We start from the raw sequence: 19708 nt of genomic DNA, 5'->3' as shown, positions 1-19708 counted from the left end.
CAGTCTGGGTGACAGTGCAAGATCTCATCTCAAAAAACAAACAAACAAAACATACTAAAACTCTATACCCATTAAAGAATAACTCCTGGCTGGGTGTGGTGGCTCATGCCTGTAATTCTAGCACTTTGGGAGGCTGAGGCAGCTGGATCACTTGAGGTCAGGAGTATGAGACCAGCCTAGCCAACATGGTGAAACCCCTCTCTGCTAAAACAAAACAAAACAAAACAAAAACAACAACAACAAAACGACTAGCCGGGTGTGGTGGCATGTGCCTGTGATCTCAGCTACTTAGGAGGCTCAGGCGGAAGAATTGTTTGAACCTGGGAGGCAGAGGTTGTGGTGAGCTGAGATCGCGCCACTGCACTCCAGCCTGGGTGACAGAGCGAGACTTTGTTTAAAAAAAAAAAAAGAATAGCTCCCCATTTCTGCTTCACCCCAGCCCCTGGCAACCACTAATCTACTTTCTGTCTCTAATTTTGGCAACTCTAAGTACCTCATATAAATGGAATACATATAATATTTTTCTTTTTATGACTGGCCTATTTCACTTAACATAATGTTCTCAAGGTTTATTCACATTGTAGCATACGTCAGAATTTCCTTCCTTTTAAGGCTGCATAATATTCCTTTATATATATATGTATATATAAAATATGTACATATAAAATTATATATATATATGTATATATGAAATTTTGCGGCCGGGTGCAGTGACTCATGCCTATAATCCCAGCACTTTGGGAGACCGAGGTGGGCAGATCATTTGAGGTCAGGAGTTCGAGACCAGCCTGGCCAACATGGTGAAACCCCATCTCTACTAAAAATACAAAACTTAGCTGGGCGTGGTGGTGGGCACCTGTAATGCTAGCCACTTGGGAGGCTGAGGCAGGAGAATTGCTTGAACCTGGGAGGTGGAGATTGCAGTGAGCCGAGATCATGCCATTGCACTCCAGCCTGGGCAATAGAGCAAGAGTCACTCTCAAAAAAAAAAAAAAAAAGAAAAGAAAAAGAAATTTTGCTTATTCACTCATCCATTGATGGACACTTGGGTTGCTTAGAGTAAGGTTTTAGCGATCATGAATAATGCTGCTGTTGACCAGGCACAGTGGCTCACACCTGTAATCCCAGCACCTTGGGAGGCTGAAGCAGGTGGGTCAGTTGAGGCCAGGAGTTCGAGATCAGCCTGGCCAACATGGCAAAGCCCTGTCTCTACTGAAAATACAAAAATTAACAGGGTGTGGTTGTGTGTGCCTGTAGTCTTAGCTACTCAGGAGGATGAGTCACAAGAATCTCTTGAACACAGGAGGCGGAGGTTACAGTGAGCCAAGATCATGCCACTGCACTCCAGCCTGGGCAACAGGGTGAGACTTTGTCTCAAATAATAATAATAGCAATAATAATAATAATGCTGTCAACAAATACAGCTATCTCTCAAGATCCTGCTTTTTAATTGTTTTGGGTATATATACCCAGAAGTGGAATTGCTTGATCATATGGTAATTCTATTTTTAATTTCCTGAGGAACCACCATACTATTTTCCACAGCAGCTGTACCATTTTACTTTCCTACCAGTAGTGCACCAGGGTTCCCATTTCTCCAGAACCTCACCAATACTTGTTATTTTCAGTTTCTTTCTTTTTTCTTTTTTTCGAGACGGAGTTTGATTCTTGTCACCCAGGCTGGAGTTCAATGGTATGATCTTGGCTCACTGCAACCTCTGCCTCCCAGGTTCAAGCAATTCTCTTGCCTCAGTCTCCCGAGTAGCTGGGACTACAGACGTGTGGCACCATGCCTGGCTAATTTTTGTGTTTTTAGTAGAGATGGGGTTTCACCATATCAGCCAGGCTGGTCTCAAACTCCTGACCTCAGGTGATCCACCCACCTCAGCCTCCCAAATTGCTGGGATTACAGGTGCGAGCCACCGCACTGGGCCTTTGCCCATTTTTGGAATCAGTCTTCTACTATTGAGTATGATGTTAGCTGTGATAAGGCTTTTATTATGTTAAGATAGTTTCCTTCTTTTCCTAGTTTGTTGAGTGAGCTATTAGTAATTTCAGGCCTAATTAACCCCCATTTGAAGTTTCCTAACTTATTTTTGTTTCCACATTCCGTTATTCATTAGTACTTCTACTAGAAATAAGTGGAAACACAAATTAGTTTTTTCACTTTTTATGAACTTGTAACAAAATATTTGGTGGAGGAAAAGACTGAAGTAATTGGTCAAAGTTAGATTCTTTTTTTTTTCTGAGACAGGGTCTCACTATGTTGCTCAGGCTGGTCTTGAACTCCTAGGCGCAAGCAATCCTCCTGACTCAGACTTCCAAGTAGCTGAGATTACAGGTACACACCACCATACCCAGTCAAAGTTAGATTTTTTTTTTTTTTAGACAGGGTCTCACTGTGTTGCCCAGACTAGAGTGCAGTGGCATGAACATGGCTCACTGTAGCCTTGACCTCCTGGGTTCAAGGAATCCTCCTGCCTCAGTCTCTCAAGTAGCTGGGACTACAGGCGTGCACCACCATGCCTCGCTAATTTTTAGATTTTTTGTAGAGATGGGGTCTTACTATGTTGCCCAAGATGGTCTTGAACTCCTAGACTCAAGTGATCCTCCCAAAGTGCTGGGATTATAGGCATGAGCCATTGTGCCTGACCTAGATTTTTTTAATGTTCCATTTGTTTTCAAAGTTTCATGGTATTATTAATGCCCTTTAGCACAGATAATTAAGAACTATAATGTCTTTAAGGGATTTGTCAGATTATAATGTGAAAGGGACTCTCTATGCTGGAATTTGAATAATTCTAACACATTTATATTGGCATCAAGTATCTACCCACAATTATCTCTTGCTTTGATATTTCCTTAAAGGTTCTCACATTCCGAATTGGAAATCATCCAGGTGTCCTGAACCCTAGTCCAGCTGTAGAGGTTTTGCAGGTTCGCTTCATATGTGCCCACCCTGCCAGTATGTCAGTAACGCCAGTATACAAGGTGCCAGCTGGTGCCCAGCCATGTCCTCTGCCACAGCACAACAAACAGCTGGTAAGTACAGAGTATGTTTCCAACTAAGTTGGCACTTTTATCTTCCATGCTTTAGAGATAGTCTGGAATTCTTTGGGGTATATATCTAGAAGTGGAATTGCCAGATCATATGGTAATTCTATTTTTAATTTTTTGAGGAACCGCCATACCGTTTTCCACAGCAGCTGTACTGTCTTACATTCTTACCAACAGTGCACAAAGGTCCCCATTTCTCCACTTATCAACATTGAATAAATTATTTTATTCATTACTCATTTTCTGATAGTGTCTGAGGAGAGGTGATTAAACTAGATTAGAATTGGCTACACTTGTTTACTATACTTAAGTACATAATCAGCTTGTGATAATGGCAACAGACAATTAAGATCTGACTACATAACTTCCAAATTTTGCTGATATCCTTTGCTACCAAATCTTTTATTAACAATATTAATAAGTAATAAAATTTACCTCTTCTCCAAACCAATCATGAAGAATAGTGGTAAGCAATAATGTAGCTACTAAGTAGGAAATGGGGTATGAAAAATAAATGAGTTATCTATCCTAGAAAGTAGAACATCATATTATATAATAAACAATGTTGAGTACAGGTCCAAGCTTGGGAGCATAGAAGTCATTACTTAGCCTATACAGAACAGAGCAATCAATTAGTTATTCCCATTTTCTGGATGAGAAAACTGAGCCTCCTAAAAGTCGATTAATTTTCTCAGTCACAAAGCTAGAAAGGAACACATTCTGTCTGACTCCAAAGCACATGTTATTTGTGCCATACTGCCTTTTATTATGAAGAACAACAGTATGGGATGTTATAGGTTGTGAACTCATTTTTTTGAGTCAGACTTCACATTAAATATTATTTGAAGTTTATGAAGGAGTTACTTTTTTAAAAGCACTCTGAGTGGAGTAGAATAAAAGTTACCCCTATAACATCATTGTCATTCAATGGCATTTTTCTTTTCATTTGAAATAATTCAAATTTACAGACAAGTTGCAAGAAAAGAACTTTTTCCCTGAACCATTTGAGACTAAGTTACAGACATGATTATCCATCACCCTATTGACCTACACTAGCATATATTCACCCTTTTTTTCTTTTTTTGAGACAGGGTCTCACTCAAGTCATCCAGGCTGGAGTACATGGCACTATCTGCAGCCTCAACTTCCCCCTCAGGTGATTTTCCCACCTTAACCTCCCAGTTAGCTGGGATTATAGGTGTGTGCCACCACGCTGGCTAATTTTTTGTATTTTTAGTAGAGATGGGGTTTCGCCATGTTGCGCAGGCTGGTCTTGAACCCCTGGGCTCAAGGGATCCACCCATCTCAGTCTCACAAAGTGCTGGGATTAGAGGTGTGAGCTAACGCGCCCAGCAGATCACCCTTTTAAAATGTTCAAATCAAAGTTGTGCAACCATCGCTGCTATCTAACTTCAGATCATTTTCATTTTCTCCGGAAGAAACTCCATACCCATTAGCAGTCACTCCCTATTTCCTCCATTTCTCAACCCCTGGCAACCACTAATAGACTTTCTGTCTCTGTGGATTTGCCTATTCTGACATTTCATATGAATGGAATAATACAATATGTGTCCTTTGTGCCTAGCTTCTTTCATTTAGCATGTTTTCAAGCTTGTATCAGTAGTGCATTTTTAATGGCTAAGTAATATTCCATTGTGTAGATATACTACATTTTGTTTATCCAGCCATCAGTTGATGGATATATGTGTTGTTTCCACCTTTGGCTATTATGAATAATGCTGCCATGAACATTCATCTACAAGTTTTTATGTGAACATATGTCTTCATTTCTCTAGAGTATATAGCTAAGAGTGGAATTGGTGGTTTTTATGTTAATTCCATGCTTAGCATTTTGAAGAACTTCCAGCTGTTTCCAAAGTGGCTGCACCATTTACATTTCCACTAGCAGTGTATGAGGCTTCCAGTTTCTCCATATCCTTGCCAACAATTGCTATTATGTGTCATTTTGATTATAGCCTTCCTAGTGGGTGTAAAGTGGTATCTCATTGTGGTTTTGATTTGTATTTCCCACTGTCTAATTATGTTGTGTATCTTTTTTTTTTTTTTTTTTTTTGAGATGGAGCTTCACTCTTTTCGCCCAGGCTGGAGTGAAGTGGTGCGATCTCGGCTCACTGCAACCTCCAGCCCCCAAGTTCAAGTGATTCTCCTGCCTCATCCTCCTGAGTAGCTGGGATTATAGGCATGCACTATCACGCCTGGCTAATTTTTGTATTTTTAGTAGAAATGGGGTTTTACCATGTTGGCCAGGCTGGTCTCAAACTCCTGACCTCAGGTGATCCACCCGCCTTGGCCTCCCAAAGTGCTGGGATTACAGGTGTGAGCCACCATGCCCATACTATGTTGCGTATCTTTTTATGTGCTTATTGGCCATTTGTATATATTCTTTTGACAAATGTATATTCAGATCCTTTGTCAATTTTTAATTGAATTATATGTCTTTTTATTGAGTTGTAAGAGTTCTTCATTTCTTATATTCTACATACAAGTCTCTTTTCAGATATATGATTTGCAAAAATGTTCCCTCATCACATAGGTTATCTTTTACTTTTTTTTTTAAGACACAGGGTCTCACTTTGTCACTCAAGCTGCAGAGCAGTGACATGATCATAGGTCACTGTAACCTCCAACTCCTGGGCTCAAGCTCTCTATCCTCTCACCTCAGCCTCCTAAGTGGCTGGGACTACAGTCACATGCCACCACACCCAGCTAATTTTTTTTTTTTTTTTTTTTTTTCTGTAGAGACAAGGTCTCACTATATTGCCCAGGCTGGTCTCAAACTCCTGGCCTCAAGTGATCCTCCAGCCTTGGCCTCCCAAAGTGCTGGGATTACAGGCATGAACCACCATGCTTGGCCTCACTTTTCTGATGACATCTTCTGAAGCACAAAAGTTTTTAACTTTGATGAATTCTGATTTGTCAATTTTGTTACTATAGTTGTTGTTTGTACTTTTGGTGTTATATCTAAGAAACCATTGCCTAATCTGAGAGCATGAAGATTTATGCCTTTGATTTATTCTATGAGTTTTATAGTTTTAACTCTTACATTTAGCTCTCTGATCCACTTTGAGTTGATTTTTATGGTGTGAGGTAGGGATATAACTTCATTTTTGTGTTTTGGTTTTTTTTTTCTTTTTTCTTTTTTCTTTTTTTTTGAGACTGAGTCTTGCTCTATTGCCCAGGCTGGACTGCAGTGGTGTGATCTTGGTTCACTGCAATCTCTGCCTCCTGGGTTCGAGTTATTCTCATGCCTCAGCCTCCCCAGTAGCTGGAATTACAAGTGCCTGCCACTACGCCTGGCTAATATTTTATTTTTAGTAGAGACGGGGTTTCACCATGTTGGCCAGGCTGGTCTCGAATTCCTGATCTCAAATGATCTACCCGCCTTGGCCTCCCAAAGTGCTGGGATTACAGGCATGAGCCAGTGTGCCCAGCTTCATTTCATTTTTTTTACATGTTGGTATCCACTTGACCCAGCACCATTTGTGAAAACAATTATTTCTTATCCTTTGAGTTGTCTTGGCACTCTTGTTGCAAATCTATTAATCATAAACATGACAGTTTATTTCTGGACTCTGAAATCTGTTCTATTGATCTATACATCTTTATGCCAGTACCACACTGTCTTGATCACTGTAGCTTTGTAGTAAGTTTTGAGGTTGGGAGGTATGAATTTTGCAACTTTGTTCTTTTTCAAGATTGTTTTGGCTCTTCTGGGTCCCTTGCATTTCCACATAAATTTTTAGGGTCAGCTTGTCAATTTCTGCAAAGAAGCCAGCAGAGATTATGATAGGGATTGCATTGATTCTGTAGATCAGTTTGGAGAGTATTGCCATTTTGATAATATTGTCTTTTGATTTATGAATATGGATGTCTTTCTGTTTATTCGTATCTTTAATTTCTTTCAACAGTGTTTCCTGTTTAGAGTATACAAGTTTTACACTCATTAGATTTATTCCTAAATATTTTGCTTTTTTGATGTTATCATAATTGGAATTTTTCTTTAATTAATTAATTAATCTATTTATTTATTTTGAGACGGAGTCTTGCTCTGTCACCCAGGCTGGAGTGCAGTGGCACGATCTCGGCTCACTGCAAGCTCTGCCTCCTGGGTTCACACCATTCTCCTGCCTCAGCCTCCCGAGTAGCTGGGACTACAGGCACCCGCCACCAAGTCCAGCTAATTTTTTTTTTTATTTTTAGTAGAGGCAGGGTTTCACCATGTTAGCCATCATGGTCTCAATCTCCTGACCTCATGATCTACCTGCCTCAGCCTCCCAAAGTGCTAGGATTACAGGCACGAGCCACTGCACCTGGCCTTTAATTTTATTTTTAGTCCAGGTGCTGTGGCTCACGCCTGTAATCCCAGCACTTTGGGAGGCCAAAGTGGGTGGATCATCTGAGGTCAGGAGTTCAAGACCAGCCTGGCTGCTGTGGCTGGTAACTTATTGGTTATTTAGAAGTGTTTTTGTTTAATTTCCACACGTTTGTGAATATTCCAGATTTCCTGTTACTGATTTCTGATTTCACTCCATTGTGGTTAGAGAACATACTTTTAAATTTAAATCCCCCCTCTTTTTTTTTTTTTTTTTTAAAGAAATGTGGGTCCCGGATGGATGCAGTGGCTTATGCCTGTAATCCCAGGACTTTGGAAGGCCAAGGCAGGTGGATCACTTGAGCCCAGGAGTTGGAGACCAGCTGGGCAACATGGCAAAACCTATCTCTACCAAAAATACAAAACTTAGCCAGTCTCATAACCTGGTCTCAAAATAAATAAATAAATAAATAAATAGACAAAATTTAAAAAATAAATAAATAAATAAAACAGGGTCTCAACCAGCCTGGGCAATATAATGAGACCTTGTCTCTACAAAAAATTTAAGGCTGGGTGTGGTGGCTCATGCCTATAATCCCAGCACTTTGGGAGGCTGATGCGGGGGGATCACTTGAGGTCAGAAGTTCGAGACCAGCCTGGCCAACGTGGTGAAACCTAAAAATACAAAAACTAGGTGTGGTGGCACATGCCTGTGAGTCCAGCTACTCAGGGGCCGAGGTATGAGAATCGCTTGAACCCAGGAGACGGAGGTTGCAGTGAACCGAGATCACACCACTGCACTGCAGTTTGGGCAACAAAGCAAGACGCTGTCTCAAAAAAAAAAAAAAAAAATTAAAAATTAGCCAAGCATGGTAACGTGCTCCTGTAGTCTCAGCTACTGGGTAGGCTAAAGTGGGGAGATTGCTTGAGCCTGAGAAGTGGAAGCTCCAGTAAGCCAAGACTGTGCCACTGTACTCCAGCCTGGGTGACAGGGTGAGACCCTGTCTCAAAAAAAAAAAAAAAAAAAGGAAAGAAAAACAACAGCGTTTACCACCCTGTTGAGTCTACCACCATCTCTAAATTGCACTGGTTAACTTTTACCCTTAGTAACTGAACACAGCACAGCTGCAGTTTCATACCATGGATAACAAGGTAGCCACCCAGGAATTAAAGGTTCCTCATCCCCCATCCTTTCATCCTTTCTCGTCCCAAACCACATGTTTCTGTGCCACAGTGCCATTTTATCAAATCCCACCTCATTCACACCAATTGTTCGCAAAAAACTCTCAAACTATGTTTTTCCTCTGCTCTCACACCACCACAATCATTAACACAGAAGATTTCTGTTTCATGAAAAATATGAGAGAGGGAAGAAGAAAAAAGAAGACTCCTGTAACCAAATGTATGCGTTTTTCCCCACGTATCAAGCAGCAGACACCAGCTGGGTGTCCTCCAATTCAATTCTGTCACTATCTACCCGGAGCTACTGTTAAATTTCACAGGTTGAGGGCTCAGTCCCCAAGGCTGCCCCCCCTAAGACACAAGTTGCAAATGCAGGCCTCCAGAACTTCTGACCAATTGGCCTCAAGTTGGGGTTCCCCTGACCTCCTCTTTGGGTTCAATTAATTTGCTGAAGTTGAGAGGTGAAGCTGGCTGGGCTTTTGGGTCGGGTGGGGACTTGGAGAACTTTTCTGTCTAGCTAAAGGATTGTAAACACACCAATCAGGGCTCTGTGTCTAGCTAAAGGTTTGTAAACGCACCAATCAGTGCTCTGTGTCTAAAGGTTTGTAAATGCACCAATCAGCACGTTGTAAAAACGGACCAATCAGCACTCTGTAAAATGGGCTAATCGGCAGGACATGGGAGGGGCCGAATAAGGGAATAAAAGCTGGCCCCGAGCCAGCGGCACCACACACTCAGGTCCCTTTCCAGGCTGTGTAATCTTTGTTCTTTTGCTCTTCACAATAAATCTTGCTGCTGCTCACTCTTTGGGTCTGCACTACCTTTATGAGCTGTAACACTCACCACAAAGGTCTGCAGCTTCATTCCTGAAGCCAGGGAGACCACGAACCCACTGGGAGGAATGAACAACTCCAGACGCGCCATCTTTAAAAGCTTTAGGACGAAGGTCTGCAGCTTCACTCCTGAAGTCAGCGAGACCACGAACCCATCAGAAGGAAGAAATTCCAGACACATCTGATCACCTGAAGGAACAAACTCCAGACACACCATCTTTAAGAACTGTAACACTCACTGCAAGGGTCATCTTTAAGAACTGTAACACTCACTGCAAGGGTCTGCGGCTTCATTCTTGAAGTCAGCGAGACCAAGAACCCACCGGAAGGAACCAATTACGGACACAAAGTGACTCATAGAACTCAGGGAAATATTTACTTATGTTTACCAGTTTATATATAAAGGATATTGTAAAGGACACAGATGAAGAGATACATAGGGTGAGGTATAGGAATGGGGTGTTGAGCTTCCATGCCCTCCCTCGGCATGCCATCCTCTGGGAATCTCCACCTGTTCAACTATCTACAAGCTCTCTCCAAATATTATTGAATTGTCTGTTTCTTCCTCAATTCTGTCAGGTTTTGCTTCATGTATTTTGAGGCTCTGTTATTAGGTACATATGCATTTACAATCGTTATATCTTTTTAATAGAGTGACCCTTGGCAATACCACAATGCAATTCTGACACCAATATGCAGTTAGCTCAGACTCCACAGTTTTCAGGGCGCAGTTCCCAACAAGACTGCCCTCATTTTGGATGATAGCTGCAAATTGAGGGACTCACAGGCCACGCACACTTCTGACCAAGTTTGGTAGTTTGTTAGAATGACTCACAGTTTCATTATAAAGGATACAAATCCTTTTGTATCCTTTGAGAAAGATCTTCAGAGAGTCCCAGACACGGAGCTTCCATGCCCTCTCCATGGAGTTAGGATGTGGTGAAAACATATCAGGTGGAAGACATCAATGTGCTTACCAAACAGGAAATTCCACTGAGATTTGGTGTCCAATGTTTTGTTTTGTTTTTTGTTTTTTGAGACAGGGTGTCACTCTGTTGCCCGGGCTGAGTGCAATGGCATGATTATGGCTCACTGCAGCCTCACTTCCTGGGCTCAAGTGATCCTCCCACCTCAGCTTCTCGAGGAGCTGGGACCACAAGTGCGTGCTATTACACTCAGCTAATTTTAAATGCCTGGGCGCCACTCCAGGCAGGGTCCCCACCCAAGGGGTCCCTCTGTCTTAGGACTGTAGTTACTGTGGCTTGTGGAATGGGGCAGTCAAGGGGCTGAGATCAGGAGTTTGAGACCAGCCTGGCAAACATGGCGAAACCCCACCTCTACTAAAAATACAAAAAGGAGCCAGGCATGGTGGTGCATGCCTGTAATCCCAATTACTTGGGAGGCTGAGGCAGGAGAATCGTTTGAACCTGGGAGGCGGAGGTTGCAGTGAGCCAAGATTGTGCCATTGCACTCCAGCCTCGGTGACAGAGCAAGACTCCATCTCAAAAAAAAAAAAAGAAAGAAAAAGGAGAAAGAAGTGGCTGGGCACAGTGGCTCATACCTATAATCCCAGCACTTTGGGAGGCTGAGGCAGGCGGGTCACTTGAGGTCAGGAATTTGAGACCAGCCTGACCAATATGGTGAAACCCTGTCTCTACTAAAAATACCAAAAAATGTCCCAAGCATGGTGGCGTGCACCTGTAGTCTCAACTGCTTGGGAGGAGAGTCTGAGGAAAATCACTTGAACCCAGGAGGCAGAGGTTGCAGTGAGCAGAGATGGCACCACTGCACTCCTGCCTAGGTGACAGAGCAAGACCATCTCAAAAATAAATAATAAATAACAGCAACCAAAAAAATCTTTAGTAGAGATGGGGTTTCATTATGCTGCCCAGGCTGGTCTCGAACTCCTGAGCTCAGGCAATCCACCTGCCTCAGCCCCCTAAAGTGCTAGGGTTACAAGTGTGAGCCACCACACCTGGCCCTTTTTCTTTCATTTTGAGTGTGTCATCTCACTGCCTTCTGGTCCTCATGGTTTCTAATGGAAGATCAGCTATTGATCCCATGGAAGATCCCTTAATGAGGGGTGAATCCCTTCCCTTTCTGTTTTTATGATTCTATCTTTGACTCTGGACAGATGGATTATGATGTGTTTAGATGTAAAGCTTTTTGAATTTATTCTACTTGATGTTGTTTGAGCTTCTTGAATGTTTAGATTAATGTTTTTCATCAATTTGGTAAGTTTTGGCCATTATTTCTTCAAATATTCTTTCTTCCTCTATTCTTCTATCTCCTCTCCTTCTAGCACTCCCTTTTTGCATATACTGATACACGTGATGGTGTTCCACAGGTCTCTGATGTTTGTTCTTTTTTTTTCATTCTTTTTTCTTTTTATTCATCAGACTGGATAATCTCAGTTGACCTATCTTCAAGTTCTCCAATTCTTTCTTCAGCCTGTTCAAATCTGCTGTTGAATTCCTCTAGTTAATTTTTTGTTTCAATTATTGTACTTTTCAACTTCAGAATTTCTTTTTTTTTTTTTTTTTTTTTGAGACGGAGTCTGGCTCTGTAGCCCAGGCTAGAGTGCAGTGGCCGGATCTCAGCTCACTACAAGCTCCGCCTCCCGGGTTCACGCCATTCTCCGGCCTCAGCCTCCCGAGTAGCTGGGACTACAGGCGCCCGCCACCTCGCCCGGCTAGTTTTTTGTATTTCTTAGTAGAGACAGGGTTTCACCGTGTTAGCCAGGATGGTCTCGATCTCCTGACCTCGTGATCCGCCCGTCTCGGCCTCCCAAAGTGCTGGGATTACAGGCTTGAGCCACCACGCCCGGCCCAGAATTTCTTTTTGGTTCTTTTTTGTTATGACTTCTATCTCTTTATTGGTATTCTTTATGTAATGTGATACCACTTTTGTATTTTCCTTTAGTTATTCAAACATGAATACCTTTAGTTCTTTGGACAGTAAAGTTAATTAGAAGTCTTTGGCTGGGCGCAGTGGCTCACGCCTGTAATCCCAGCACTTTTGGAAGCTGAGGTGAGTGGATCATGAGGTCAGGAGTTCAAGACTATCCTGGCCAATCTGATGAAACCCCGTCTCTACTAAGAATACAAAAATTAGCCAGGCATGGTGGCGCATGCCTGTAGTCCCAGCTACTTGGGAGGCTGAGACAAGAGAATCACTTGAACCCGGGAGATGGAGGTTGCAGTGAGCCAAGATCGTGCCACTGCACTCCAGCCTGGTGACAGAGTGAGACTCTGTCTCAAAAAATAAAAAAGAAGTCTTTGTCTGGCCCAGGCATGGTGGCTCATACCTGTAATTCCAACACTTTGGGAGGCCGGGGTGGACAGATCCTTTGAGTTCGGGAGTTCAAGACCAGCCTGAGTGACATGGCAAAACCCTGTCTCTACAAAAATACAAAAATTAGCCATGCATGGTGGTGTATGCCTGCAGTCCCAGCTACTTGGGAGGCTGAGGTGGGAGGATTGCTTGAGTCCAGGAGGCACAGGATGCGGTGAGCTACGATTGCATCACTGCACTCCAGCCTGGGCAATGAAGTGAGACTCCATCTCAAAAAAGAAAAAAAGAGAAAAGAAAAGAAAAAAGAAGTATTTGTCTTGTAAGCTCAATGTCTGGGCATTCTCAAGGACAGTTTCTATGGAAACCGCTTTTATTCTCATGTATGGTCATACTTATTTCTTTACATTTCTAATAATCTTTTGTTAAAAACTCAACATTTAGTATAATGTAATGTAGCAACTCTGAAATAAGCTTCTTCCCCTCCCCTGCTTTTGTGGTTGCTTGTGTTTTTTTGTTTTTGCTGAGAACATTTATTTAGTGACTTTTCTGAACTAGTTCTGTAACATCTGTACTCTTTGACCTGTGTAGCTACTAAAAGTCTCTGCTTAATTAGCTTCATGGACAGCTAATTATTGTAAATATTTATTTGTGTTCCTGGTATTTTTATTGAGATTATGTTAAATTTATTTATTAACTTGGAATAAGTGGGATATTTATGATGTTGAGTCATTGAGTCATCTTGTCAAAGAATGTGTATATGTGTGTGTGTATATATGTATGTGTATGTCTCACATATATGAGAGAGTTTACAGACATGTTTTAAAATTGCTGTACAACTTATGATACTTTTTTTAAACAAATTTTATTTACAAGCTCTGTTCACTGAAAGGGCCTACACCCCAACAGTGATGTACAAACATCTTGGTTTCTAAACACTAGTCCCCATTTAAAGGAATCAGAGCATTTTGGAGAACTAGTTGATTCCAGCTCAGTAGGGAAAGTGCACAGTGATTCTGAAACAACTTGTGTTAGAAAGCAAAGAAGCACTCAAAGAGTAATGGTGACTTCTCAAAAAGAAGCTGACTTGAAGGGACCCCTGCTGTCCAAATTGTAGATAATTTGAGCATCCAAAAAATAATGGCAGAGGGTTGAAAAATTACCTGTTGAGTACAATGTTTACTACAGTAAAAGCCCAGACTTCACCACTATGTCATACATGCATGTAAGAAATCTGCATTTGTACCCCTTAAATATCTTTTAAAAAATAATGACAGAAATATCAACTTAAAATTAATGATCCCAGCCGGGTGCGGTGGCTCACTCCTGTAATCCCAGCACTTTGGGAAGCCGAAGCGGGTGGATCACAAGGTCAGGAGTTCGAAACCAGCCTGGCCAACATAGTGAAACCCCGCCTCTACTAAAAATACTCAAAAAATTAGCCAGGCGTAGTGGTGGGCGCCTGTAGTCCCAGCTACTCGGGAGGCTGAGGCAGGAGAATCACTTGAACTGGGGAGGCGGAGGTTGCATTGGGCCGAGATCATGCCACTGCATTCCAGCCTGGGTGACAGAGTGAGATCTCCGTCTCAAAACAAAAAACAAAACAAAAAAAAAAACAAAAACATGATCCCATAGTGATGCTCAAGATTATAAGAGGAAAATGAAGGAAGAAAGAGAGACAGAAGGAGGGAGAAAGAGAAGAGAAATGAATTGAGGAAGGAAGGAAGAGAAGGAGGATGGAAGAGAAAAAAGGATGCTCTTTTCCAGGAAAATACCAGCTTATATAAAATGAATCATAGAATTAGAAATTTATGATTTTGTAATCCTCCTTGTAATAATTGGTCCTGGCAAAGATCATCAATGGATATTAAGACTAGTAGGTGAAAGCTTGTTGGGAAATGGGATAGTCTCAAGATTTCAAATTATCACTCACACAGGGGAAACCATACCTTTATACTGGAGAGATCTCCAGTGGCAATCACCACCTTCAGCAGATCATCAAATTTGGCATCACTAATAGTGGTGCAACCTGATATTATGTGCAAGTAAATTTTTAACAGACTCTCCAAAAAAAAAAAATACTAAGGGGGACCCAATTTGTAACATGTGCCAAATTCTATGGTGTGAATATTCCCGTCATGGCCAATTTCAGATTACCAATATGATATCACTATTCAGAGTTGTAAAGAGATGCTAACAATCAGCTTACCTATGAGCTTGCTCTAGTATAACATTGAATTTATTTATTTATTTATTTATTTATTTATTTATTTATTTATTCATTCATTCATTGAGACAGAGTCTCACTCTGTCGCCCAGGCTGGAGTGCAGTGGTGCATTCTCGGCTAACTGCAACCTCCACATCCCAGGTTCAAGCGATTCTCGTGCCTCAGCCTCCTGAGTAGCTGGGATTACAGGCACACACCATGCCTGTAATTAACCATGCCTGGTTAATTTTTGTATTTTTAGTAGAGACAGGGTTTCGCCATGTTAGCCAGGCTGGTCTCGAACTCCTGACCTCAAGTGATCCGCCCACCTTGGCATCCCAAAGTGCTGGGATTACAGATGTGAACCACCATGCCTGGTCCTTATTTATTTATTTGAGATGGTCTCACTCTGTCACGTAGGGTAGAGGGCAGTGGTGCAATCATAGCTCACTGTAACCTTGAACTTGGGCTCAAGCGATCCTTCCACCTCAGTTTCTTGAGTAGCTGCAACTACAGGTGCACACCATCATACGTGACTAATCTTTTTTATTTTTTGTAGAGATGCGGGTTTCACACTTTGGGAGGCCGAGGTGGGAGGATTGCTTGAGCCCAGGAGTTCAAGACCGGCCCTGGCAACACAGTGAGACCCCATCTCCACAAAAAATAAAAAAATTCTTGCAGCAGTAAGGTGATATCGCATTGTGGTTTTGATTTGCATTTCCCTGATCATTAGTGATGCTGAGCATTTTTTCATGTTTGTTGTCCATTTGTATATCTTCTTTTGAGAATTGTCTCTTCATGTTCTCAGCCCACTTTTTGATGAGATTGGTTTTTTCTTGCTAATTTGTTGAAGTTCATTGTAGATTCTGGATATTAGTCCTTTGTCAGATGTATAGATCGTGAAGATTTTCTCCCACTGTGTGGGTTGTCTGTTTACTCTGCTGACTGTTCCTTTTGCTGTGCAAAAGCTCTTTAGTTTAATTAAGTTCCAGCTATTTATCTTTGTTTTAATTGCATTTGCTTTTGGGTTCTTGGTCATGAAATCCTTACCTCAGCCAGTATCTAGAAGGTTTTTTCCAATGTTGTCTTCTAGAATTTTTGTAGTTTCAAGTCTTAGATTTAAGTCCTTGATCCATCTCGCATTGATTTTTGTATAAGGTGAGGGATGAGGACCCAGTTTCATTCTCCTACATGTGGCTTGCCAATTTATCCCAGTACCATTTGTTAAATAGGGTGCCATTTCCCCACTTTATGCTTTTATTTGCAAGAATGGCCATAATTGCTGGGCGCAGTGGCTCACGCTTGTAATCCCAGCACTTTGGGAGGCCGAGGCGGGCAGATCACAAGGTCAGGAGATCAAGACCATGCTGGCTAACACGGTGAAACCCCGTCTCTACTAAAAATACAAAAAATCAGCCAGGCATGGCGGCAGGCGCGTGTAGTCCCAGCTACTTAGGAGGCGGAAGCAGAAGAATGGCCTGAACCCAGCAGGCGGAGCTTGCAGTGAGACAAGATCTCACCACCGCACTCCAGCCTGGGCAGCAGAGCCAGACTCCATCTCAAAAAAAAAAAAAAAAAATGGCCATAATTTAAAAAATCAAAAAATAATAGACGTTGGTGTAGATACGGTGAACACGGAACACTCCTCCGCTGCTGGTAAGAATGTAAACTAGTATGACCACTATGGAAAACAGTGTGGAGATTCCTTAAAGAACTAAAAGTAAAACTACCATTTGATCCAGCAATCCCACTACTGGGTATCTACCCAGAGGAAAAGAAGTCATTATACGAAAAAGATACTTGCACACACATGTTTATAGCAGCACAATTTGCAATTGCAAAGATGTGGAACCAACTGAGATGCCCATCAATCAACGAGTGGATAAAGAAATTGTGATACACACACACGCACACATGCATGATGGAATACTACTCAGCCATAAAAAAGAATGAATTAGGGCCGGGTGTAGTGGCTCACGCCTGTATTCCCAGCACTTTGGGCGGCCGAGGCAGGCAGATCACGAGGTCAGGAGATCAAGACCATCCTGGCTAACACAGTGAAATCCCGTCTCCACTAAAAATACAAAAAAATTAGCCGGGCATAGTGGCACGCACCTGTAATCCCAGCTACTCGGGAGACTGAGGCAGGAGAAGTGCTTGAACCCAGGAGGCAGAGGTTGCAGTGAGCCAAGACTGTGCCACTGCACTCCAGCCTGGGCAACAGAGCAAGACTCCATCTCAAAAAAAAAAAAAGGAAGGAATTGATGGCATTTGCAGCAACCTGGATGGGATTGGAGACTATTATTCTAAGTGAAGTAGCTCAGGAATGGAAAACCAAACATTGTATGCTCTTACTCATAAGTGGGAGCTAAACTATGAGGATGCAAAGGTAAAAGAATGGCACAATAGACTTTGGGACTCGGGGGAAAGGTGGAGAGGGGTAAGAAATAAGAGACTACAAGTCGGGTCCACTGTATACTTCTTGGGTGATGGGTGCACCAGAATCTCACAAATCATCACTAAAGAACTTACTCTTGTAACCAAATACCACCTGTTCCCCAAAAACCTATGGAAAAAAAAATTTAAAAATAAATTGAAATTAAAATTAATAAAATTTAAAAAATTATCCAGGTGTGGTGGCATACACCCGTAGTCCTAGCTACTCAGGCGACTGAATTGGGAGGATGACTTGAGCCTGGGAGGTTGAGGCTGTAATGAGCCATGGTCACACTGCTGTGCTTCAGCCCATGCAACAGAGAGAGACCCTGTCTCAAAAAAACAAAACAAAAACTGGCCTGGACTTTACAAAAAATTCAATACCATGAAACACAATAACAAAAAAGGGCAAATGTGCCTTTTCTAGATTAAAATATACTAAAGAGGTAAACAAATACAATGCATACATACACCTTAATTAACTTCTAGATCCAAACTAAAAAACATTTAAAAACATTTTGGGGGGATGTTTTGGGAAATGAAAATATTGACTATACATTTGCTGACATTGAATTAGTGTTAATATTATTATGTGTGATACCTGTTTCTTACATAGCAGAATGTTCTCGTATTCTTAGGATACATGCTGAAATACTTAGGGGTGAAGTGCAATGATGCCTACATCAACAAAACAAATAACATCCATATATGGAAGGTGAGGAAGGAGAGGGAGAGAGAGAAAAGGCAAATGTAACTAAATGTTAAGAACTGGTGAATCCAGGTGAAGTGTGTGTATATAGGTAATTATTATATTGTTCTTTCAATAGCAAAAGTTTGCAAATTGTTAAGGTAAAAATATTGAGAGAAAACTCAATCCCTAGTTTTAGAGATGTCTTACTAGCTCTTAAGCTATTGATTTTTAAATTTTTGTTTTATTACTTTTTATTTTAATGCAGATTCCTGTGTCAAGACTGAGGGACACAGTCCTGGAACTAGCAGTGTTTGATCAACATAGGAGAAAGTTTGATAATTTCAGTTCACTAATGCTAGAATGGAAATCCTCCAATGAAACACTAGCCCATTTCGAAGATTATAAATCAGTGGAAATGGTAGCAAAAGATGATGGCAGTGGGCAGACCCGGTTACATGGTATTGTGAAAATATACAAGTCTTTTGGTATACCTGAGTGTTTCTTTTTTTTTTTTTTTTTTGACTTTAAGTTCTAGGGTACATGTGCACAATGTGCAGGTTTGTTACATACATATACATGTGCCACATTGGTTTGCTGCACCCATTAACTTGTCATTTACCTTAGGTATTTCTCCTAATGCTATCACTCCCCCATCCCCTCACCCCATGACAGGCCCTGGTGTGTGATGTTCCCCGCCCTGTGTCCAAGTGTTCTCATTGTTCAGTTCCCACCTAGGAGTGAGAACATGCGGTGTTTGGTTTTCTGTCCTTGCGATAGTTTGCTCAGAATGATGGTTTCCAGCTTCATCCATGTCCCTACAAAGGACACGAACTCATCCTTTTCATGGCTGCATAATATTCCATGGAGTATATGTGCCACATTTTCTTTTTTTTTTTTTTTCTTTTTTTTTTTTAGACGGAGCCTTGCTCAGTCACCCAGGCTGGAGTGCAGTGGCACGCTCTCGGCTCACTGCAAGCTCCACTTCCAGGGTTCATGCCATTCTCCTGCCTCAGCCTCCCGAGTAGCTGGGACTACAGGCGCCTGCCACTGCACCTGGCTAATTTTTTTTTTTTTTTTTTTTTTTTTTTTTTTTTTTTAGTAGACATGGGGTTTCACCATGTTAGCCAGGTCTCGATCTCCGGACCTCGTGATCCACCTGCCTCAGCCTCCCAAAGTGCTGGGATTACAGGTGTGAGCCACCACGTCCAGCCCAGTTTCAGCTTTCTGCATATGGCTAGCCAATTTTCCCAGCACCATTTATTAAATAGGGAATTCTTTCCCCATTTCTTGTTTTTGTCAGGTTTGTCAAAGATCAGATGGTTGTAAATGTGTGGTGTTATTTCTGAGGCCTCTGTTCTGTTCCATTGGTCTATATCTCCATTTTGGTACAAGTACCAAACAACAGAGATATATCTCTGTTTTGGTTACTGTAGGCTTGTAGTATAGTTTGAAGTCAGGTAGCGCGATGCCTCCAGCTTTGTTCTTTTGGCTTAGAATTGTCTTGGCCATGTGGGCTCTTTTTTGGTTCTATATGAACTTTTCCAATTCTGTGAAGAAAGTCATTGGTGGCTTGATGGGCGTGGCATTGAATCTATAAATTATCTTGAGCAGTATGGCCATTTTCACGATATTGATTCTTCCTATCCATGAGCATGAAATATTCTTCCGTTTGTTTGTA

General features: G+C 41.7%; 1 protein-coding gene across 3 annotated transcripts in view; it reads left to right on the top strand.

The window, feature by feature from the left end:
* NUP210L (nucleoporin 210 like) overlaps positions 1–19708 on the top strand; it is a 171301-nt gene that overhangs the window by 60758 nt on the left and 90835 nt on the right. For all 3 annotated transcript variants that reach the window (XM_031653098.1, XM_031653096.1, XM_031653099.1), the window contains 2 exons: positions 2869–3042; positions 18296–18488. In XM_031653098.1, the coding sequence (XP_031508958.1) occupies positions 2869–3042; positions 18296–18488 (367 nt within the window). The remainder of the gene's footprint in view (positions 1–2868; positions 3043–18295; positions 18489–19708) is intronic.

The sequence above is a fragment of the Papio anubis genome, chromosome 1 (assembly GCF_008728515.1).
Source record: "Papio anubis isolate 15944 chromosome 1, Panubis1.0, whole genome shotgun sequence".
Taxonomy (NCBI): domain Eukaryota; kingdom Metazoa; phylum Chordata; class Mammalia; order Primates; family Cercopithecidae; genus Papio; species Papio anubis.
The sequence above is the reverse complement of the archived record's forward strand: the minus strand, read 5'-3'. Positions and strand labels throughout refer to the sequence as shown.